This window comes from Diorhabda carinulata, chromosome 7 (assembly GCF_026250575.1).
Source record: "Diorhabda carinulata isolate Delta chromosome 7, icDioCari1.1, whole genome shotgun sequence".
In the NCBI taxonomy this organism is placed as follows: Eukaryota; Metazoa; Arthropoda; class Insecta; order Coleoptera; family Chrysomelidae; genus Diorhabda; species Diorhabda carinulata.
This window is the reverse complement of record NC_079466.1, coordinates 2,125,545-2,151,091: the sequence shown is the minus strand read 5'-3', so window position 1 is coordinate 2,151,091 and position 25,547 is coordinate 2,125,545. Positions and strand designations below refer to the sequence as shown.

At 31.8% G+C, this 25,547-nt stretch overlaps 2 protein-coding genes across 3 annotated transcripts in view; both read left to right on the top strand.

The window, feature by feature from the left end:
- Positions 1-25,547, top strand: part of LOC130896436 (homeobox protein Hox-A1) — a 62,177-nt gene that overhangs the window by 1,651 nt on the left and 34,979 nt on the right. The window lies entirely within an intron of this gene.
- LOC130896437 (sperm flagellar protein 1-like) lies at positions 23,534-24,344 on the top strand. The gene has a single exon (XM_057804567.1). The coding sequence runs from the start codon at positions 23,605-23,607 to the stop codon at positions 24,280-24,282; it is 678 nt and encodes a 225-aa protein (XP_057660550.1). The 5' UTR covers positions 23,534-23,604; the 3' UTR covers positions 24,283-24,344.

Sequence of the window (25,547 nt, the reverse complement as noted above, 5' to 3'; positions counted from 1 at the left end):
GCGCTATGGATCAATGTCTGAATATCTTGTATACCCGTCCACTGCCTCACGTTCCGCAACCATGACATCCTCTTCCGTCCCAATCCTCTCTTACCTTCAGTCTTGCCCTCGACTATCAGCTGAAGAAGAGTTCACGGTCTTTATTGATATGCCTGAGAATATCCTCATTCCTCACTTTGGCAGTCCATGGTATCTTCAGGATTCTACGATATACCCACATTTTGAATGCCTCTAATTCGTTGATGTTTTTTACCTTAAGGGTCCAAACCTCCATCCCGTAAAGAAGCACTGACCATATTTTTTTTAATATCATCAAAGTAGGTACACTACGATTCATAGCTCTCTCCACAATTTACTGCATGTCTTATCGATATACTTACGTGGTTTATTATTCTTTTTGTTCAGAAAGTGATGGAATTGATATTACATATGAAACTTTTGGATGTTTCTTTGTTGTTTAACAATTATAGTAATCATTATCAAGCTTCGAAACTGTTTTTTCTCATTATTCCAAGAGAATGGCGTTAACCTACCTATAGAGAGCTCTTCTAGCTATATACATTTAATATCAAAGCTTAGTATCCTGACCTCCATCTATTATCTAAGAGGTCTGGCTTATAAATAACGAGACTTTCGCGCGTGTCTGTTACTATTATAATACCTATTTGTTCAGTAGAGATTTGAAATGAACATATTTTGTCTCGTGCCGAAAACCATGTTTTACTAAAAACAGAAGCAACATATCAATCTCAAATTTCTCGTTAAATTGAAAAAACTCCGCACGAGTGCTATGAATTGTTGCAAGATGCCTACGGGCACACTTATCTATCTCGTGCACTTGTTTTTGAGTGCTTTAGCGAGTGCCGAGAGAGCAATGAAGATGACCAGCGCCCAGGTCGCCCTGTGACTGTTTCAACTCCGGAAACAGTGACCAAATTGAGCGTCGAATGAGCATCCGGATGATTGCCGATAAAGAAACGGTTAGAAAAATTTTACTCGAAGAATTACACATGACAAAAGTCTGTGCGAAGTTGGTGTCAGAACAAAAGCTCTTGCGTCAACGGGTCTACTCAGATTTCTTTGAAAGGCTAGAGAAACAACTGCTTTGAAAGGGATCAAATCGATGGAAGCGGTAAAGCAAAAAATGGCAGAGCTTCTAAAGGCACTCACCAAAGAAGACTTCCAGCACTGCTTCGATCAATAGAAAAAACGTATGGAAAGGTGTGTGTGGCGAGAAGAGGGGAGTGTATTGAAGGGGAGCATTTGAATGTAGAGTAATTTTATAATAAAACCCTTTTTCGTAAACAGTCTCGTTATTTAATAGCCAGTATCTACTCGTATCTACTAATGTATTGCAACAGTTTGTTACAAAAATCTGAATGGTGATATCTCATTCGCTACATCCTTCTTTCTATATTTGCAAAAGAGATACAGTGATAGGCAAATTGGTTTATAGAATATTTGATGCAATTCTGATTTCTCTGGATCACAGATTTTCTACATAAATCACAAACACAACGACAGAAGTTTCCTTGCGAAATATTGAAATTGGAACTTCTGGAATGTGGAAATAACTAGAAATGTATAGAAATATATTCTTAATTGTGAATATTGTACTGTCAATATGTTCCCATTTGATATTAAAAATCTATTCATAGTTGAATAGTTGGCTTTTTAACATGTCTTTGTAAGGATTGAAGTGATTGGTCAATCCATGGAAACTTGATCACTGGTATATTTTCAGTTTTAGTGGTTTTCGAGTAACCTTAATAATTTTCCACCGATTTTCTAGTTCAACAACCGTAATATCATCTCTTCTTGGAGAAGGAGAATGATCCCTGATAATTTTTTGTTACCAACATTACACTGACTTGTTTTCAGTCCCTTAATTGTATGTTTATTTTTTAGACTATGTTGCTGATTCCCTATGTTTATTGTTCTTTTTGGAGTAAAATTTATTTTGGAGTAAAATTTCACCCTTATTTATTTTATTTTCATCTTAAACGGTTCTAGGTAAAACGGATCAAAGTTTGTTCTAAACATTTCACAATTATAACACAATTCAATGCTCATAGTTATATGTTAGGTTTCTAACCATACAGTATAACTGGAGTATCACCATGATACGTATGGGGTGTCGTATTATAACATACTATAGTTTTGATTCCGAAAGTAATATTTGATACAAAGACATTTCTAGATACGAATTATATGTATGGTTACCCGATAAAATCCACGTTCTTAAAGTTGCCTGCTGTTTACCAAGAATATATTGCTGGGAAAAAATAGGAATTGTATGATATAACTATAAAAATCCTTCTATTATTTTGTAATTTACATTTTCTTACCATATTTCAAACGAATTTTATCCTTTTGATGATAGGCTTCTATCAACTGCTTCGCCAAATCTTTATTTATTGGAAAACAAAGTATTTAATACCTGTTTCATTTGTATTTCGATTAGTGTTTTTGCATGTAATCACCATTTTCAGACCACAATCCATAGCGTCCTGTTTTTGACATTGTAACCCTGAAAACTTGTTTTCTTATTAATGTTTTCTTCTCTCTCATAGTAACCATGACACGTTTCTTCAGACATCATCTTACAAGTCGTTACATGCTCTGTAGTGGTCGTAAGTACACCTCATAATTACACGTAACATCATTTTCAGAAGGGCTAAAACGTTACTTCCCAATTTTAACGTACATAGTGAGTGGTACCCATGATATTTTGAATTTGGTCTTTTCATGGAATATAGATATTTTAGAAAATTCTAATATTGTCATGTAATTTTTTGATAAGCTTAATAAGTTTTGGTTGATGATAACGTCATAATAACATTTTAGAAATTTACAATTTTTCTGTTTGTATCATAGTATTTCTGTTGGTTTTGTTCAGTCTTTCTTCATTTCACTCTAAGCCCCTCCACACCATATGTTTGTATTACTTTCACCAGTTTATGATTATGTCTGAATCCTTATTATCTTTTTCTAGAGAATTCCACTTTCGTTCGCCTATTCTCTACGACCTTTCCATTTACATTAAAATTGAGCGAAATATATTGAATTGTGTTTTTAATTATTACTTTGTTTAGTTTTATAGAGCGTTAGTAGCTACCTAATTATTATTATCGATTATAAATATAGATTAGATGTAACTTTGAAACAATTCAAATGCCCTACGTATAAAAACAATTTTGAATATGAGATATCAGTTAATATTTATAGATCTGAATTTAAATAAAGTGTTGTTGTGATTATTTGTTCCTGCATATTGTTTACTGTTGTAAATAAGATAATACTGACATATGTAAGCAAATAAAAACTATGCAGATAAGAAAACGACTATATCTGTTAACACATTTGATAACTTCTTAGGAAGTGATTTAGTTATAAAAAGCCATAAATATTATGGGAAAATATGAATTGAAGTATAACGTAAATGTATATTGCTTAGTATTTAATTGTTTTCCTCATTACAACAGAAATTTTCATTGGAAAGTATCTGTACATAAACATCTTGTACATAACTTTACAGTATAAAAAGTGACACAAACACTTTACGAATGGTTATCTCCGGATCTTCAATAAATCAGTTTTCATTTAGTAATTTTTTGAGTAACTCTCAATGGCCATTTTCTTTTATCACCTACTTTTGGAATGAAATAAGTGATTGTGGATCCGGTTTGTACAAAATTTACTAAAATTACTTGCTGAATGTTGCATCTTTATTTTTCTGCAGCGGTGAACATCTGTTTTTCCTGTCCCTTACTCTGCACTTCGGTCTTCACATCATAGTGAAGTATTCATCCAATATTGAATCTTGGAAAAATATTTTTTTCTGCTGATTATATAGTGTTAAATGAAGTTTGCATATGTCTTTTTGCTTGTTTGAATCCAGTACCCATCTTGACAAATTTTTCATTTCTGCAGTAAGTGCACTGTAAACATTTTTTGTAAAATTACCATTATTTTGCGAAAAATTACTATTCAGTGTGTGTGAATTCTAATTATAATACAGTTTGAGTGATTTTCTTAGACAATTGGAAAAATTTACTGGGACTAGGTGTAATTTTACGATTTTTTTATATAAGTCTTACATGGAAAGTAATTATACTTAACTGTTTATTATTTTTCAATAACAATGTTAGAAGATTAAGAAAAATTTCTACATTTTGATTTACTATGTTTTGTTGAATTATTTTGTTTAGTAAATTTACTGCATTGTTGTGCGTGTGAAACTTCCTACACATTTTTGGTAAGATTACCAAAGGAATTTTTAACAGTGTATATTATGCATCACATGGTATGAATCTAATCTAATAGTCGCACGTCGATCTTGCAACACGACATCATTGACTTTTCTCGCTGAGGCGTGAATTTCTTGGGATTTTACTAAAGGCATATTTCCACAAGTTCAATTTCTAGTGTCTATACATAATGAGGTACGATATGACGTGATGATATATAATTGTTTTACTCAGACTTCGTATACCGTTAGTTGAAATAACCATACACAAAAGTGCATTATTGTGTTTTTAAAATTTATAATAAAACAAGTGTGTTGAGAATATTGTTTTTCTATCCTAGAGGATCGGTCCTTTTCTATTTACTATATGTGAAGTACGGATTAGTTTCATCTTTGATAATATAATTGGACAATTATCCTTAATTATTTGAAATTATGCATAGGTTTTAATCGGATTCAAATAATATGTCTATCTTTTACTATGAAGTAGGCAGGCTGTAAAGAAAAGTCTTAATATTTTGACCTCCAATTTAAAAAATCATCGGAGATGGAAAATTAAAAGGTTGTTTACTTGTTGCCATTGGAGGGTTGATATATATTGTCTTCCCAAATTATTGATAAAATGTGAAATGTGTTGATTTCTTTTTCTGATTGGGTTATTATCTGTGAACTCGCTAAGTGATATTCAGTGGCGTTGTCCTGCAAAAACAAAACATCTTTGGATAGCTTTCCGCGTCTTTTCTCTTCAATTTTTTCCCGTAGAGTGGTCAGTAATGTCGAATAGTAATCTCCAGTAATTAACGTCATTCGAAACATTGTGAATTTGAAGTTTTTCTCTGTGAATGTTTCATATCAAATTATCCCACTTTAAAAATGGAGACTATATGTTACGTATCCACACACTGTTCCCTGAATGGAACAGTTTTATTCTGATCAATTGTTGAATTTTATTGTCCATTTTTAAAGCGTAATTCTAGATGTGTGTAATTAACTTTTTATCAATTTAGACAGTTTTTTCAAAGCATCTGAATATCTACATACTAATCTTATAGAGCTTAACGCGCTAATCTCAGGAACTACTAGATCTGGTATATTGGTAGTGAAAAGCCTATTCATCAAGAAGGACTATAGGCTATAATAATATTATACTAACATGGCCTCTACAGAATTTGATGTGAATTTGTATTTGAAGATGCATCATAGTAGCTTCAAAGTAAAAAGCGCGGCAAGAGGTTACAAAATCTAAGAAAAGAAAGTGTTATTCTGTACATAATATTTTCTCTTGAGTACAAGCCTCAAAATTATCACATATACATAAAACATTATACTTGTACATAACTACAAGATAAACACTAAATTCAATTTGATCTGGTTGGGAATTAAAGCCGGCTCAACTATGAACTTGGATAAATCCTGGACCGGGTTGTATTTCAATATGTATGTTTTGTAATTTTGTACAATGTTTCATGGAAATCTAATAATTTTTCGGTTCTCTTGTACATTTGAATTTTATTACGTACTGCTTTTTGAAATAAGTAATTCAGGTTCAACGTGGTTTATACTGTTTTCAGATTTATCTCATCGTGCATTTTCAGTTTCAAAGGTTTTTCCGATTATTTCATGAATAACATTATAAGTGCTAATAATAAATTATCATACAACGCAATATTTTAGATACTATAAATAAACTTTTTCTTCGAATTATGCTCAGACCCGTCAATACATATTAATAATTTTCATTTGAGGTGTCACAATTTAATTAGTTAAGTGATAACTCCATTCTTTTGATGACTGAATAGAAAAATTATTATTCGATAAGAATTACAACAAAAATCAAATCAAAAAATGTTATATCTTGAAACGTTTTATACAGTAAAGTTTTTCTCATTTATTTATGTCATTTTTATGAGGTTAATAAAATACTCTCCACTTCACAAACTTATAATAATTCACTTTTCACCATCACTTAATTTATTTAAATTTTTCGAGTATTTTGCTAATTTGTTCTGTTCACTACGACTATTTATTATAAACTGAACTTAACTGCACTACAAAAACTCCTTATATATGAATAAAGAATATCCCAGAAGAATTCTTCAAACTTCTACCACATTAAGAAATAAAATAAATAGATAAATGGACTTTTCCAGAAATTATTTAAAAGAAACAATGTTGTTTCAAATATTTGATTGCTTTGAAAAAAGTTAAGATCAAACGAATTCCGTGATGTATCAAAAATATGAGCATTCGCCGAAATTTAAAATTCCAATGTGTAGAAAGTGTAGGAAAAGATGGAATTGTTTCTTAAACAAAGGCAATTCTTCGTTTTATATATTATTCAATAAAAATACAGAAGAATTTAATCATTTACAAATGATCGGATATGTCAATAGAGCAAGAACACAAACAAAAGTTGAGCCTATTTAAGAAACGTTAGTCTATCTGCCACTCTTAACTTAAATACTGTAAGTGAATTGAAAAATTTGTGAGAAAAAACGGAAGAAACAACTACTCTTTGATATATTGTTCTTAGTGAAGATTTTAAAATGGATTACCTACTACTACCAGTTTTGTTAAACAACATTCTTGTAGAAAAAGAAAGTTTTTGCTAAATTTTGACGTATTTAAATCGACATAACTGTCAATTCTGGTCGTATGAGAATCCATGCTGATTAAAGTCTAGGTATATGAAATACTCAGAAGAAGTATATTTTCAAGTAGTAATTGTGAGGAATATTCTTCAACGAAAAATGAAGCATGATGTTTGGGATTTTTGTGAAAAGAATCAGTCTGCAATTTATACATATTTCAACGATATGTTGGGCCTTCCCATTCGCAATGCTTACACGTTTGTATCTCGATGCTGTATTCTCAGGCAAGGGAATAAAGGAGGCAACCTACAGATAGGTTACTGAGTCTCTCATTGGCTGTATAGGCGCAGATACTGGTCGTTGACACACTATGACGAGCCTCCTCATTTATAGAAACAAATAGCAAAGGTGAATATGGAGACTGTAGAACAAATAGATTTTCGGCGTCAAGTTTCCTTGGCCCTTATCTTTATTTGTTCTTCTCAAAATACGTCTGTCTCCTTATTATTTTCCACTATAAATTAATTCCCGATGCACATAATTACGAAATTCACGAAGATCGATCCTAACCAATAGGTAACCACCATTAGGTAATGTTCAATTGCAAACAAGAAAGCCTCTTCACACATGTATTGAACTATTAATACCCAAAACTTTTTTCCAAAATGTTTTTCAATTGGTATTATTTCAAAATGGTCTTGAATAAATAAATCATCATCAATAAAGTTACACATACGCAACTAAAATTGTTTCTGATCACTTCAGGAGTAATTTGAGTTAAGTTATTGCAGCATTAGTTGTAAGTCTTGATTAAAAACGTTATTTACTAATATGTTTATAAAAGTCTGTATTTTATATTATATTTTATAGTAGATGGTACACAAAAAATATTTGACACATGATACACACACTTTATGTTTAATTTCCCTTCTGAAATTAAATTATCTAACCCATCCAAACCAAGTTCATATCTTCTTGCATAAACTAGGTGGGGTTGATGACCATAATTCTGCAGAATGTATAAAATTTATTCCCTCTGGAATCGTAAATGGCCTATGTTAGAACCTGGACCATAAAAGCATTTATGGCTCAGAAAAAATAAGACCACCCCTTTTTTTTGGACATTATTGTCTTTCATCAATCCACATTTAATTTTCCATTGGAAATCATTTACCTCACACTCCTCAAGAAAATGGATGTACCTTGTAAAGGTAGTTCTTTATTATTTACTACAATTCTTTTTCATTTTTTTTGATATTTTTTTGTTGTAAACTTGAATTCGGATTGTACATAATTAAGATATAGTAAAATACAAAGAAGTTTTCAGTTTATTCTGGAAGAAAGTGGTTTAGTTGCATCAAAATTTTATTTTTTGACCATAGTCAAAAGAAGGATTCATAAATTTCATGATGAAATCAAACAGGTAACTGACAAAAAAAAATTACCCAATACAAGTGCCTTTCACAGCGACCTGTTAATTTTTTACGTTCACCCTACATTGTACGAGGGTACATTGAATAATTCTTAGTCTACTATAGAACCAAACAAAATTTCAATGTCAAAATGTTTTATTACTCAACATATTCTCCTCTTAATTGGATACATTTATTATATCGAACCTGCAACGTCTCTAGACCTTTCAAAAAAAATGTTTTTTCTTGCTCTGCAAACCAGACCTCCTCGTTCTAAGAAAATTTACGGCCTTTTAAACTTTTTTTCAGTTGAGGAAGGGGATGATAGTCGAACGGAGCCAAATGTGGTGAATTAGGAGGGTGCTGTAGTAATTCAAACCCTAAACGAATTTTTTGCATTGCAACATGAGATTTGTGTGCAGTGACGTTGTCCTGCAAAAACAAAACACCTTTGGATAGCTTTCCGCGTCTTTTCTCTTCAATTTTTTCCCGTAGAGTGGTCGGTAATGTCGAATAGTAATTTCCAGTTATTGATTACTCCATGGCAATCCCAAAAAACTGAAGCAAGAACTTTTCCAGCAAATTTTTGGACACGAAACTTCTTGGGTCTTGGAAAACCAGACTGTCGCCATTCTACTAAATGTACTAAAGTCTCATCCATAGTAACAATTCGGTTTAAGAAGTCTTTTTAAATCGAGCACAGATCGAACGCGATGCTTCTACCTGGAAAATTTACCTGTTTCGAAGCTTGCAGTCCAATGTTTCTCGGTCGCATGGGAAGGACATTGATCACCAAGGGTATTAATTATATCTTCGTAAATCTGCTTACCTCTTAATCCTTCTAAATACGTGTACTTGATAATGGCTCGATACTCCAATTTTTCGATTTTCCCAATTTAGGTGGACATCTTTTTTCGTTTAATTTATCGCGTGACTCTGGTTTACTTTTTTTACGTAAAATTTTACACTGACACTTCTAATAAGTTATTGTTCGTTACTATGGTAACGCAATATTTTGTTTATGCAAGGAACTGGTCTAGACTAACTAGATATCGACGTCCTCGTATAAGACACACAGTATAAGAAGACGATAAATTAATTAGCATAAGTATTTAATTGTGTGTTGATTAAAAAGACCTGTCCAGTTAAGGTGCACACGTTATAAGATTTTTCGTTGTATGTAATCGATAGCCATAGCATGTAAGATTTCGGTCATTGATAAGGCAATATCCTCTACTACCCTAATCAGTGAGAATTAACTTGTGGTTTCCTTGTTGTTGAACTTAGAGAAGTCTCTTATATTATTATTTTCAAATCTATGTTCCTCCAAGTATATTTGATATTTTCACCATAAAATATGTGCAGGTATCACGAAAAAGTATGTGAGTTTGATTGAAAGAGATATTTCTCATTGCTAGTTGATTTTTGAGTATTAAGTTTTGACTAGAATTCAATGAAATTTTACTAGTAAGTTGGCAGTAACCTGGATGAAAATACCGTAAGAACGATCAGAGCGAGTGGCTACATGTAGTTATTCATTGAACATGTAGTGTGAATAGTTGGCATCAGGACCAGAAATACTTTTGCGGCTTCATCAGTTCAAGCTACAGAAAAACTGATTGTTTATTTTAATTTTTGAGTAGGAGTTATCAAAGAGTTTCTATACTGCTCGAATCAGAGTTACGTTTACAGAAATATTTCCAAGTACTTTTCAGAATATAAAAAGAGAAACGTTGTCGTAAGCTTTTATTAAGTCAACTAACAGCTATCTTTTAACTAATTTTTTCTCAGTCAACCGATTCAGTGTAAAAACATGGTTTATTCATGATCATTCTTCTCCAAACCCAGAATGTTGATCCAATCTATATGGTTTATATGAAATGCAGTCCATCTGTATGGAATGAATTCAATTATGTACTATGTAGAAGAAACAGATCGATTTTTATTCTGAAAATGACAATTTACATTATGAAAATATTACCCCCTCCAGCGCCCCCTCGAAAATTTTGAATAAATAAGGGGATCGTGTGGCACCTTGTTCCTTGTTCCACTTCCTGTTCAGTAATATGAAGTTTTTTGAATTTGGTGTAATCATAACTGAGAAAATTAATTTTTAAGATGTAAAATTTTGAAAATGTCTCAATCACACAACTTCACAATTAAATTAACTGTTTAAAATGACCACCATTCACTTCTTGACAACCGAGGCGATTTTTGAAGTTTCGTACAACATTTTGTATGACCTCAGGTGTTATTTTGTTAATTTCTTCCGTTATTCTAACTTTTAAATCAGACAATATTATCTGGTCTATTGAAATCTACTTTAGATTTTAAATAATGCCATAAGAAGTAATTGAGAGGAGTCAAATCGGGGGATCTAGGTGGCCATTTGATCGTTCCATGTCTTGCAATCCACTTATTGGGAAAAATCAAATCATTTGTAGCTGTATGTATCTATCTCTTTTCGATTATTAACATCAGGATAAAGTCTTTGTAATATAGGCACTAAGAAGTTAATAAAAAAAACAGATAACCTCACCATTAACTGTGTCCTCAAAAAATAAGGGCCAATTATTTTATTGTTAATGGTACCAGCTCAAACATTCACTTTTTTATGATATTGAGTGTGAGCCCCACACATCCAGTGAGGGTTTTCTCTACTCCAATATCTACAAATCAGTTTATTAAGCGTTCCGTTTAAATGAAACGTTGCTTCATCAGAAAAAACTATTTTGCTTATGTACTGCAAATCTACGTTCATTCTGTCCATCATCAATTCACAGAGTTCTTGTCTTCTATCAGGATCATCTTCATTTAACTCCTGAACCACTCCTGGTCAACACGTTATCAAATACTTCTATAACAGAGAAAAATAAAAAATCACATATTTTTTTTCTTCTAAACAAAATCAGCGTTGGAATCAATTATCTACAGGTAAATTTTACTATTATAGTTGTGCAAGTACGCCACTGGATCTAATTTCAATCAGATATTCATTATATAGTTGGAAATACACGAAGTCACCAAGTCTTTGACTCGAGCTTATTATAACGAAATTGACCGTATCGTTGAATAAAAAATCGTGTGACAGTAGTTCTTGGACGCGTGGGCTTTCGGTCAGCTAACTTGACCAGCAAAGTTGCGTGTAAGTTCGAATGAGTTGAGACTGGGTTCAGTCTTTTAAAACTAACATGCAAACTGAATAACCGACGGTAGAAAGTTTGTAAAGAATAATGTGTTGGCGTTATTTTCGGATTGTCGGAGATTGGCCGAGTTCTTTATTTACAGGGTAGACGAACAAAGCTGTGTATAAGTATCAGAGAGAAAAATTCATACTGATCAATTATTATATAGTCTTTGATAGCATTAACTTTTGTTTTCCGCAATTGTGTCTCTTTTGAACACATCGTAGTTTTTGCGTATTGCGTGTTTTTGATATTCAAACACTTATTTATTATTTATTATTATCTTGTGTAGTTTCCACATATTATGACTCAAATTGAACCTGTTAAAGGATAAATCCAGACAACTTAGTGCAAAATCTTGCTCACTCCTCGCCGAAGGACACTCAATTGCGTGAACAGTTTTCTTCTAAGTAAAGTTTAACTAATTTAATGATATAAAGATGTTCATGATGTTTACTTGCGAACCTTGAAACAAAATCAGTTACAAGATAGGTTTCTTCGCGTAAGAAATTTCCTTTCAGTTGTGAATAACATTAATTAGTTCCTATTTTGAGTCTGGTAGTTGACTTTTTATTTCTGGTACTCAAGGAATAACTGACAAACACGTAACAGAAATATTTTATCAACAATTGCTGATTTTTTGAAAATATGTCAAATTTCAATAAAAAAGCATCTAACAAAAGTAACTGTTTGCTTAAACTAAATAATAAATATAATGTAACTCATTAAGTGATAGAAAAATCTTCTGATGTTCTGATGAGGTTAATTGAAATTTGCTGGGTTGCAGTGGATCATTCTAGAAACCCTGTGCAGTGCCAATAAATACACCACAATCACAAAGCGCACAATCATCGTTAATAAGTATTTTCTCAATATAAGTTTCAATAAACCTCAACTATAAAAAAGTTTGTTCTCCTCTAGAGCTAATATCTTTAAGGGGGCTAATTCCAAAGTATACAATCTCTAAGTTTTACAAAAAACGAGATATATGTGTCTAATGGTATATTTTCTAACGTTAATTAATAATAGTATTATAAAACTCCGGAGCTTTCAATCTCTAATGCATTTTATGTATAGTAAGTGGAGTTAGTTCCTTAGTGCACAATCCACAATAATAATTTCAAACCTTAGAAACTCTTATTTGATCTGAGTAAAAAATGTACAATTTCTATTCAAATTCCATATAGTGATTCACAAGATTGTAACAGCGAACTTTTTTTTTCGAAGTAAAATTACCATGTTATTGTGCTTTTACAAGTTATCACTAGAAATACTTTTATAGTCATAAGGCGTCCGTAAAGTGGAGTCGTTGGCACTTTCTCCGTGCTGTTTTTGTCTTAATATTAATTGCTTTAAAATGGTAAGTGAGGGAAAAGCACGAAAGGAAAGACGAATTGGATAATTTTTGGTATTGATAGGCTCAGTTTTGTATAATATAAAATGAAGTATAGACAACATTTTGCCGTTTGCTGCACCTCTAGCCACAAACCATTAACATTCCAAAGTATTTAGCTTACTATTACTGAAGTAAATACCTAAATATATCGACCTAAGCATATAATTTATCGAGACTCCATTATATAATATTAGAACAGTATCAGTTGTGACAAAAAACTGTTTACTCCAAAGAACCATGTATTAAAAAGAAAATACTGAGTAACCATTGAGGAAAAGTTACTTTAGACAAATTTTATTTGCTCTTTTGAAACCCTATTTGTTGTAGTTGTGTACAATTGATAGGAAAAAAAGAACAATTGGAATATGCGGGGGCACTCTTTTATACCTACATGTTTGGTCTTATTGAAGAAATTGGACAAGATGTTTAGCTTAAGGGCTGGAAAGGGGAAACTATTAAATTTATCAAGCTGCCGAATCAGCGGCATTTTACTTTTTCCAAAATAAAAAAATGATAATTTCAAAGTATTTAGAAGAGATGAAAATAGCCCGAGAATAGTCACTACTGAGTAGACCTAGGGTGCAAACAAAATCCGTTAAGAAAAAAAGGAAAAAGCATTCCTAATATAGACTCAGTCGTGTTAAACAAGTAGAACACAGTGAACGAAAAGAAAAAAGTTACCTTAGAGCGAGCACATTATGGAGACTGAGACTGGAAGAAAGTCCTTACATTGAACATCTATAAATTTTTTCTAGATGGTGGAATCGAAGACAAAACCGGCCTATGAATCAGAACATTTAGATGAATTAATATATCAAAAAGGTCTAAGAAATAAGAAATTGAAGAAATTTATATATATTTTATATATATATATTTATATAACTATTCACAACGTTTTCAAAATATCTCTGTTCAAAAACCTTGTTTCTAGCATCCCAAAAGAATCAACCTTCAGTAAATCCACTCTTTAATATGATAATAATCATGAAATTTTTCACCACTTATCATGGGTAATATTATTTGATTCAAGACGAAGAACTAGATTTTTGTGATATTATTCCAGATTAAAAATCTTTCGATGTGTGATATATAAATTAACATTACTATTACTATAATTGTAGCATTTTGTCCCAGCGCATTATTTAATAACATCAATAAGTAACTAAGAGATACAACTACTTCCATTATATGGGCAAAAATATGATGACAGGTGTTTATATTTGTGGCATTGCAAAAATAATAATAATTAAGTGTGAACTTAATTAATGAATTCAAACGTGGCCGCTATTCATGCCAGGACGAAATTTCTATAATTTATCCAAAACCTGTTGTTTTACATGAAAATATCGATCATCAATACTATGCTAGAACTGATTGAACACAATCGTCATGTCTTATACCGTGAGCTTGAAAAATGTTTGGCCAGTAGTATGACTATCTTCAAGAATGTTCTACATTGTTTCATCCTGCATTACCTGTACAATACTAAAACGAAAAATTCTCTCGGTGTATAAAATTGTTGAAAACGTGCATCAAAGGCAATGTACAATATCTGCACAGATGACAAATTATAGATATACGCATATGATCTCGGAACTAAGTAGACAGCAATATATTTCCGAAGTACAATAGAAAACAATCATCAGATATTTTTTTCCATCTGATATTTATCTTTAATATTCAATATCTAATTTTATCCATGATGTATTGTGCTCACAACCAATTGATAAGTACCACCAATTTTAGTTTCATATATAAACAAACAAACTGATACTTATTAATAGAATGTTAGATATTGAAATAAACAAATCATTATCTGAAATCTAATAATCGCTAGCTCCAGCGTTGAAAAGAAAATTTGACTGTTATCACAGTTATATTTAAGCCTTAGTTCATATAATTTTGCCACCGGTAATCCCGGTTATCTAATCTAATAATCCATTAAACCCTATCAATTTGTTTTGAATGATATTATGAAATTTTTCTAGTGAGAAATATTTGCTTTGTTCTTCTAAATTGAATATTGGAATGTAGCGAGCTAGGATACCTTTTTAAGGATCAAAGATGACAGAATGTGTACTTCAGATTCAAAGTCAAATTGATAAAACATGACCCCATTTAGTTACACTAGAAAAGTAGTAAACGAATTCAGCATATGGAATATTCAGTCTAAATTATAATGCTCTTGCAATCTTTTTGCTTTTTGTACAGCTACCTTTGTCTGTCATACGGTCCCACCGTCTTTGGAAGCCTTCCACCTCTGTCTCCTTAATTACATTCACATTACATTACCTTAGTTACATTATCTTCACTATCTTCTTTCCCTCGCCAGTCTATAGGCATCAAGTCAGCCAAAAGTAATACTTCCGTTGATACTGTGCGAAAGGCGATGCAGATGACTATTTTTTATAATTCTCCTATTGGTCTCTGCATGACTTTTCGCTTTACAGAAGTAGAATCATTGATATTTGGAATTAAGCGGCCCAGAGCCCAAGGATTAAATTTTACATTGTACCAGTACATTGATAGTTTATTTTCTAATGAAATCCACTCAACTTATTTTTTAATAATGATAATGGATAAGAGAAATTAGATTCATCTCTCTGAAAGTGCTATTGAAATATATTTAAATTGATATCAAGGAACAATATTATCAAGAGTTGTTGATATGTTTTTTAGTTTTCGAATTCATCAATTTGATAATTTTCGAACTAATAACTTTTACGAAACAAACTATACATCTATTGAGGCAACAAAATTGTTCTGTACATTTTCTTTCAACACATGAAGTACTGCAATAATACGATAATACTATACCCAGACAAATGCTACAACCAACAAGTTTTTATTTGAGTTATATCAAATATTGATGCGGAAACAAATAATATGAATGTCATGAATTGACGAATTTCCTTTTAAATCCAAGAAAATGCTCAGTAATGGTAATATTAAGCAAATAATAGAAAGAAATATAACGAAAATCTGAAACCGTAACGAATAAGCATTTTGAATGTTCTTTGACATGGTCCAGTGGAAAATATAAGACTTGATTGGAACAACTGCATACATACCCAGAGGGATTGTCTCTTATTGTTATAAACAAATAATGATAAAAAAATCCTGAAATTAATGAAGGCAGACGTAAATTGAGATAGAAAGATGTTCAAGGAAATAGATATTAATAATGGGAAGATATCTATAGACTGTGAGTGTCCACCTAGCAATTTGCAGGTGTGAAACGATCTAACTCGTATTTTCACTAATCTGAGGAATAGGAATTCGAATTGTTATACCGTGAAATCTATAAAAAACTGACAAAACCTAAACATTGTAAAGAAGGTACCAAATGAAATACGAATAAATTAAAGCTTACAACAAGTCAATTGTATTCTTAGTAGTCAACATTTGTTTCATCTAATAGAACAAATTTTGGCTCATGAGCACCGATTTTTGAAAATAGTTTTCTGAGACGACTTATCGGAAGATAAAACAAGTCCTAGATTCTAGTGTATTCTATTGTTAATATTCTCAAGAATTTTCTTAAGAATTGCTCCCTGTACTTAGTGGCATCTTTATTGAAATTGGCCAAATTTGACCTTTTATCCACTGGATATCACTTGCAAGATGATACAAAGCCATTTTATGAGAAGAAGGTTGACTCCAGTTATTCCTGAAAGTTTGATCAATCAGTAGATATGCTTCAAATCTTAGTTTTTATACATGTACACCTAGTTTTCCCAAAACTCCTTTTGTATACTATTGTTTTATATCTCACCGTTCATATTTATATTTAATTTATCTTTCTGCTGTCTTGCCTCTATTTCACAGTTCCCAATTTGTAGCTTAGATGCAAGTCAAATTATTCAAGCGTGCAAACAGGAAATCCTCTACGTGAGTTTTTTAAGCAATCGATTTTAATATGCAGAATTTTATTTTGTTAAATTCTGTGGATGTTGTTCCGCAAACATGACAACATATAGTAGATGCCGTCTTATCTAAATTATTGATCATCTTTCCATCAACCATAGTTGAGTTTAGATTGTCCTTCCATTAGAACTGCTGTTGTTGGTGTATCATCTTGAACTACAAATGTCGATAGTTTTGTAGTTTCATGAGATGTCTCTTGTTTTAATGATGGTTGACAATATCTCGGTGAGAAAGGGCTAGGATTTTAGTAAATGGTCTCATTATGTATAAATATTAGTTGTATCGACAAAACATAGATGATTATTATATTTTCTTTCGATCGCACCATATTGTCAAACTTCTGTTCATACTGTAAATGTGATCCTGATCCATTGCAACTTCATTTTGATACAAAGTAAAGATTTTGTAACTTATCTTTTGATAATTGATAATAACAATTTCTTTATGATATGATTCATATGGTTCCACAATTTGGGTAAAATTGGGCAGTTAATCTCTATTGCTGAACTACGTAAGTTATTATATTGAATTTTCGTCAGTTGTCAGTTACTGAAGACAAATTTCAATTTGAATAAAGTGCTGTGTATACATTTGAAGCCTTGTCACTAGAAGTAGCAAAAGCAGCTTCTTCAATTACTTTGGCAAAGTGAATATTATCATGAGATCGATATTCCACTCGAGTCAGTTAGCTCTGTAGGCCCAAACTCTTTCCGAATATGGTTTGTTAGTCTATTTTTCCGTCGGCCAATATGGCTACCATGTAACTTTTGAACAAGGCTAGCAGCAGGGAAAGTAAGGTTGGTATTGAGCTCTATTACCATTTATCGATTTACAACTATTAAGTATAAAATATTAAATTCAGAATAACGTCACCCGAAATACAAAAAGTTCGACGGCAAACAACTTTTCAGTTTTGTCTGATGTTTTTAAGAATACTCTGACTTTTCGTCCCTTAAATAACAAAATTATACGTTGCCGTTTCATGAGTGAACAGTGCGATGTGTTAGGAATAATGATTTTACTAATTCAATAATGTATATGTTATGAACCAACTGATTAATCAAGACCCTATGCATAATTTACAAGTCAAATCGGGCCATATAATTAATAATTATATCAACTTCATTAATTATGATAGTATCTGGTCATCATGAATATTATTAAGTAGCTGTTGGGCTATTTGATAGTAACGCTACATAGGACGAGGTGCTGATTTCAAATGATTATTATGTTCGTTTATTTTTGTACCTCAAGCAAAAAGAATCCAAATATGCCCGGCGTTTTGTAGTTTAGTTTTATCGGTTCTGACAATTTTTTCAATGCAAATATTGCCAATTTCAAGAAGATAAGGTCTCTTGTCTCTTGTTAATAACTTTTGACCAACTGAATATTTTTTAAAATTGAAATATCGTACTTGTTTTTTGAACCTTACTCTATAAATTGTTCTACTTCGATATTAGTGTAGGTCCGGCGTTTGTCACTTGTCGCGATTGACAGTTAAGCGCTTTCTCAAAGCTGCAGCGCAACGAAAAAGCCATTTGTTCATAATTTGCTTAAACAATAGTGATTTAAACATACCGTATCAGTTTTTCGCAAAAACGACGTCCATATTTGAATTCAGTGGCCTAAAAAGGCATAATAATACCATTGATTTATCTTTAACTCTATGATTGCACAGTAGCATTGACCTCTCCCGGATTATAATGACAGTTGTAAAAATATTAATAATTAGTATGCTAATTGCAGGGTCTTATTAGAACCTTATTGGCGGTTTCTAAAATTAAGTGTACAAGCACAAACAGTGAATTTTATAATCTTGACTAATTTTTACTGCAATAATTGAAAAACTATCACTGATGTCTTTTGAACAGTCAATATTCACGAAATTTGTTCAGCGTATCATAATTCTAACGAAAGTGGCGAAGTTGATTTATTAATTCTGTTCTGGTCGTTATTATGTGTGGGTAAAACAGAATTAGGTCTGAATATGCCCATTTCCAACGAGACAAAATAAGAATAAGCGATTGGAGGGAATGTGAGTTTCAAAGTTTCATTTTAAAGCAACGTTAATTGCAATGTTAATATCTTAGACAAGCAGGTGATGAAATTTTGTCATACTGCAGTACTACAAAAATTATTTCAACCAAACTATACACAAGGAAGATTTTGGTAAATAAGTATATAGTGAAAATACCGTTTCTCGGACAAAATTCACTTGAAGAAAGACTTAATAAGGATTTCGATATGAAGAAGTTCAGCCGGTGTGAATTGTGTCAACAGACTGTTCTAGGTATTTGCGTAAAGGTTCTAATTTCATTTGGTGGACTCACGTGACTAGTGTGTTGTTAAATGTACTAGACAAGTGTGAGAAAACTTTGAATTTCACTGATCATGAATAAAAGATATCGAATTCAAAAATTTCCTCACCAACTATTCTATCAAATATTCTGTTATATAGATATTATTGAAATCGTGAAAAAAATAATAGACATCACTGTTAGGACAACCTAGTAAAGATCAGATATAAAAATATATGTCTTGCTAGACCCTGACACCATATATTTAACAGAATGATTTACATCACCTTACCCTTAAATTGATTAGGATTTTTTATGGTCAATTTCGAGACATATTTTATGAATATTTCTCTATCTATGCAGAAATATTGTGGAAATGGCAACAAAGAAACGTAAGCCATAGCTGTAATTTTTTATTATATTCATAAATTCAAATAAATATAAAAATAAGCTATATACATGTGACCAATGTTAAATTTGAATGGCAGTTAGTTGAGATCCACGCACACTGATAATGTTTCTGTTACTAAAAGCTTTCAGGGGTTAAAATGTAATGCATAAAGAGCCGCGCTCTCGAAAGTAATCATAAATAATTTCTGAAACGATGATTGTGAACTATTAATATAGTGTGGTTATTCTAATAGCAAGGGAAATATTCTATTCACCTCTGAAATTTCATATCATAGATGTTTTTCAATGAAAACATCTTACCAAAATTCGATTAGAAGGTAATTTAAGTTGTTGCACCGAAATGAATTTCCAACTATTGAAACAAACAAATGGGAGGCCGAAATTTCCACCTTCTCCTAGAACAGTATCTATATTTGTTTTCACAAAAAAGAGAATTTCCTGAATTCAGTAAATCAGTGTATCCATTATTTTTATGTACTACTACTACTACTGATACATTTCAAAACTTCAAAAAAAAAATGAGCCTTTTTAATTTGTCAATATATTCATCATTAATAGTCAAACATTTCTCTAGTGGTTGCAACAGATTTTCTTTCTCATTCTATCTGCTCAAATTTGAAAACATATGAAAGTCTGGTGGTACAAATTGTCAATGAACATTTTCTAGTTGTGCTTTAGTTTTTGCAGCAAACTAAGGCCCAGCATTTTCGCGATGCGACAACGCCGTCTGCCTTTATTGTCATTCCTCTTGAGTCCAACTTAATAATGCCTTCTGGTCAAGGACAAAAATGTGTCGTTCACTTTTTTCTGCTGTCCACATATTTGACAACCATATAGTAGAAATTTTTTGTAGTAAAGCTTGTTAAAGTTCTGGAAATTCCTGGTGAATTTTTTCAGTATAGAAGCTCTTGTTTCGGTGAACTTCTTTCTCACTCACTCACTCACTCACTACAATTTGACCATGAACCTAAGAAACTGTTTATAGCGTATGAAAACCCAATAATTGACCGAAATTAATGTTTGGTGGGGTTACTAGTTAACATGTGAATTAAACACAGGCAAAGAGGTGGAATGTAAATGCTGAAGAGCGAGATAGAGGCAATTACTGGTAGTTTCGACGTGATTTTATAGTATGTTTATGTATGTATATATACTGTGTAATCACTGTAACTACAAGTGAATAGCAGAGTGAAAATAGAGCAGAATAAAAATTGATCATCTTAATCAAATGGATTTTCTGTTTAAAACAGATCAACAGATAATAGATTTATTTAGACTAAAGTTCACACGCTTTCACACAATATAAACACAAACAATATAATGAGAATCGATGGCAACGTTTTATCATGGGCGGGAACTGTCATTTAATTTTTATTTAATTTGATGTTTGTCAGTTTTCAAAAGTGTATTGTAAAAATGTCTGAAGAAAAAGAATTTCAATTTTCAAAAATATTCCAGAATATTTAGGGTATGCTCAGTAAAAAATTTTCCATCCCTATTTAAGATAAAGGGCGTTGAACAAAAAAAATCATACGCATTTTTCATGATTTTGTACGAATATGTTTTGGAAGCTGATACATCCAATGAATTTGTTTTTACGTCCGACTCTCATAGAGTGCGCTAGTTACACGGTACGTATCAAGTAGTATTGAACATAACTTCTCAATATTAGATTTATTAAGCAAAATTTCAAGTGAACCTAAACAACATTTAATTTTATACCAAAAAGGTACTCTTGATTAAACACGATACTGTGTACCATTTTCGGAATATTTTGATTTGAAAAACGTTATTATTAATCGATAAGCATTAGGTGGATTGAAAATTGTTGGTTGTGTAAATGAGACCCCATTGATAAAACGGATATATTTAAAAAAAATTGGGACTGAAGGCTTTCGTTCCTTGTAACATTTCACCAAAATCCAGTCTAATTAGTATAGAATCTTGCAATTGGAGGACTTATTATGAAAAAAACAATGATTTCATGATCATGAAATGCGGTTCGGGTACTGAAACTATTATTTGTTTAATACTAAGGTCCCCAAAAGCTGAGTACCCATAATTATTTGACTTTAATTTTACACGGTAATAACATTTTCTCTGAGTTTGCTAAGGAAAACTGTCATTCATTGATAGTTATCACGTTGAGTCAATAATAATTACATTTCTGAAATGTTATTAATCTTAGAGGAGTGCAGGAAATTCTAGTGCAGCTGTTACGTGTTATGCAGAAAAGGTTCCTCGAAGAAACTTACAATAAAAATACATTTAGAATCATTGAAGGACGTTGTCGAGAAACTGGGAATGTGAAACCTGAAAAAATAAATTCTGGTAGCCCATTAACAACAAGAAATATTAATAAAGAAAATTTGGCACTAAATTTAGTTGATAAAAATCCAACAATTAACGTAAGGAATGTGGCAAGACAAACAAATACGTCTTCTTCAAGTACTTGGAGGATACTTAAAGGGCAACAGCTACATCTTTATCATTACAGACAAGTCCAAGAGCCACACACTCCTGGTGTGATGAGAATCCACATGATAAAAAGGTATCACATTCTATATGGAAATTGAAATAGTGATACGTACCTGGATTTTTTAATCAATCACTTATTTGAGATATTAGAAGATTTAGCGTTAACCGAGCGAAGATCTCTATTTTTTATGCACGATGGAGCTCCACCGCACTTTGATAGAAGGTGTCGTAGTTGGTTGAGAACTGTTTTCCAAATCGATGGATCGGTAGAGGTGCAGAAGCTCCGATTCATTAGCCTCCTCGGTTATGCGATTTAAATCCCTTGGATTACACAGTTTAGTCGTATCTTAAAGAAAAAGTTTATGCTACAGAGGTAAATTCACCTCAAGAATTGAACCAGAATTCGACATAACTTTAATGACCTCATAGCAAAATCTCAACTATTTAGTGGATTCTTTAGAAAAAAGGATAGGCTTCTGTATTAGTGAAAACTACTGACATTTTGAACACCTACTCAAATTGAATTCAATTTTATGCTATTTTCACACTGTGATTTTTTGTTTAATTAATACATTTATTATTATTTCAAACCAGCATCGGTTATTACTTCATAATTTTCAAGTTGTTTACAAGTTTTATCGAGAGTAGCTTTTTGGTGTAAAATTAAGTGATGTTTATGTTAACTTGAAATTTTGCTTCATAAATCTAATATCGAATAAGTTATTTTCAATATTACTTGGTATGAACCGTGTAACTAGCGCTCTCTATGACATAAAAACAAATTCATTGGATGTATCAGTTTCTAGGACATATTCGTATAAAATTTCAATAGAATTTTGCCAATAGTTGCGGCAAAATCGTGAAAAATGGATATAATTTTTTTTGTTCAACGCCCTTTATCTTGAATACGGATGACGTTACGAAAATTTTTTACTGAATAAACCGCAAATATATTTCAGTATTCTGCTGATTCTAGAGACGGTGTCACCTTTTATTATAATAAAAATTCCCATTTATACTGAAATTGCCGTCTTTGAAATACTACTACTTTAGGAAACACCACTATCAGCTGAAAGATTACGACATAATTATTTAGCGCACATGGTGCCACACCGCTTTAATTGCCTCAGTTTCCTTTGGCTGGAAAGCTCTAAATCAAAACTCAGGATATTGATATGCTATTTCATAATACACACAATAAATCAGGTCTCATTGGATCATGAATGATTCCGTGACTGTTTAAAGGATATTATCTTCTAAGTAGCGAATAAAATTTTCTGAAAAAGTATGAAAACATCTATCAGGATCAACGTCAAACAGTCGGTATTAGAATTGTTTTAAATTCTTGCAGAAGAATCGGAAAACCATGAAACAGTCCATGTATGGTCTATAACTGAATACTTTCCTGTGATGACAGCAGTTTGCTGTTTTCTGATTGTAATCATTTGTGTCATTACATAATCAACGCTCAGGTTTAGACGTAACCTCTCACTTTTGTACTGTAATTATTATTGAAATAAGTGTGGAATCTAGTCAGAACTTCTTATCTCACATTTCTGTCATATTGATAAATATAAGTGTCAATAATTGACATTTTACACAAATTTTTCCCGAATTTTGTATTTTGGTTACGACTAAATCATTTTTTTTTTGTTAAAATGGACATCGATTATGAAGACCTATATAAATGGATTGACAGTCACGTTATTAGTCGTCCCAAAAGAAATCTAAATAGAGATTTTTCGGATGCTGTACCATTAGCAGAGATACTGAAACAGCACTACCCAAAGTTAGTTGATCTTCATAATTACAGTCCCGGAAATGCCTTCTCTAACAAAATGATAAACTGGGATACTCTAAACCGAAGAGTTCTGAATAAATTACGCATAAACCTCACCAAGAAAAACAAAGAAGATCTAGTGAATGGAAAACCGGGCGCCATAGGACAGTTATTGGCGATGATAAAATCAAAAGTAGAAAGTAAAGAAGCATGTGGTGATAAAGAAGCGGACGATAAAGTATATTATATAGAAGATACGACGAATTTTTCGAAGGAAGATGTAGTTCCTATTAAAATTAATAACGGTACTGAAATGATAGACAGAAAATTAGTACCAGTAGAAACATTTGAGAAAATGGAAAAAGAAATTGCGGAAAAACAGGAAACCATTACTCTCTTAACCAATAAGGTAGACCATTTGGAAAAGTTATTAGCTATTAAGGATGAGAGAATTAAGGATTTAACGCAACAAATACAGTCTATTATTAATACTACTGGAGAATCCACCTCAAATTTAATGTCACCAAAATCACGATTTTTTAATAATATATTCTAGAATATTTTGTTTACATTAAATTTCAGTTTTTGCCGATTATAGTATGATATTATTATTTAAAAGCTTCTCTTTATTACCTATAAATTGTACCACAAAATGATAGAATCTGAAAACTGATTACATAAAACATTTTTGAAACAATTTCTATTGGGTTGTTTTCGTTACTTTATCCATACGAATCTTCACATTTAGTAGTTGATTTTGACTGTAGATCAAGTAGAATTAGTTCTTAAATCTTAAACTAATGAAAGGTGTAATGATTTACAGTAAAGAAAATACAAGTTTAAATTCGTCAGATTAATAATTTATTCGAAATTAACCCATCAATATTTAGTGTTCCCTAATAACAATTTCCAATCGCTTTTTCATGGATCGATCTTGTTCGAAATTATCCTATTTTTTATGAATGACAATTTAAGTTCCGATTTCTAGCTTGGTCTAGGATTTCTAGCCCGAGCTCTTCTCACAAGTTCTTCCCTTAAATTCTCGACTTAAGTCCAAGTTACGCCAATCCATGGCGGCATTTTTGACATCCTGTAAATACTGGGAGGAGCATTGTTCTACATTAGGATAAAGCTTTCGTCGATGAAACTGTCTAAGGAACGACGTGACATTTCTTCGATGTATTGGTTCGCCGTTAATCTCCCTACCACAAGATCAAATAAAAACCAACTTGCCTTTTGATTCCATTCAAATGCACGCCAAAACCATCCAGGAACCTCCCTCCAAAAGCCTCTTTTTTTTGCAAAAATGCGCGAATCATTCTCCAGGTCTTCTGTAAACAAGTCCTCTTCTATTTGTACCATACAGACGCACTCTGCTTCCATTTGAAAAGATTACGGAGCCCCATTATTCGTCAGCCCAATTAACGTCTTCTTTGGCAAATCGTAGTTCTTGATATTTCGAAACGAATATAAAATTAACTCGATTCAATTCGTATTATTTTTGTTATATTCGGAAAATACATAAATTGAACCAAGTGGCAACTTTTGTCATCATTGGATCGATTTTATAACGATACGATTAAAAACAGACTGAGGGGGTGTCTTACATACCCTTCGAAATTTTTCATAAAAATCAATGAGTGGGGTGTGAGTGGTACCCTATGACACAAATTGAAGGATACTAAAAATGATGCACTTTGGCAATTGCAGCTGGGAAATTGTTAAAAAAGTAGATAATTTTTATTATCATGTCAAAATTTTAACACAATAAACAAACTTCAATGTGATTAAAAATCGAATGTGAATGGTGTTCCGTCTTCC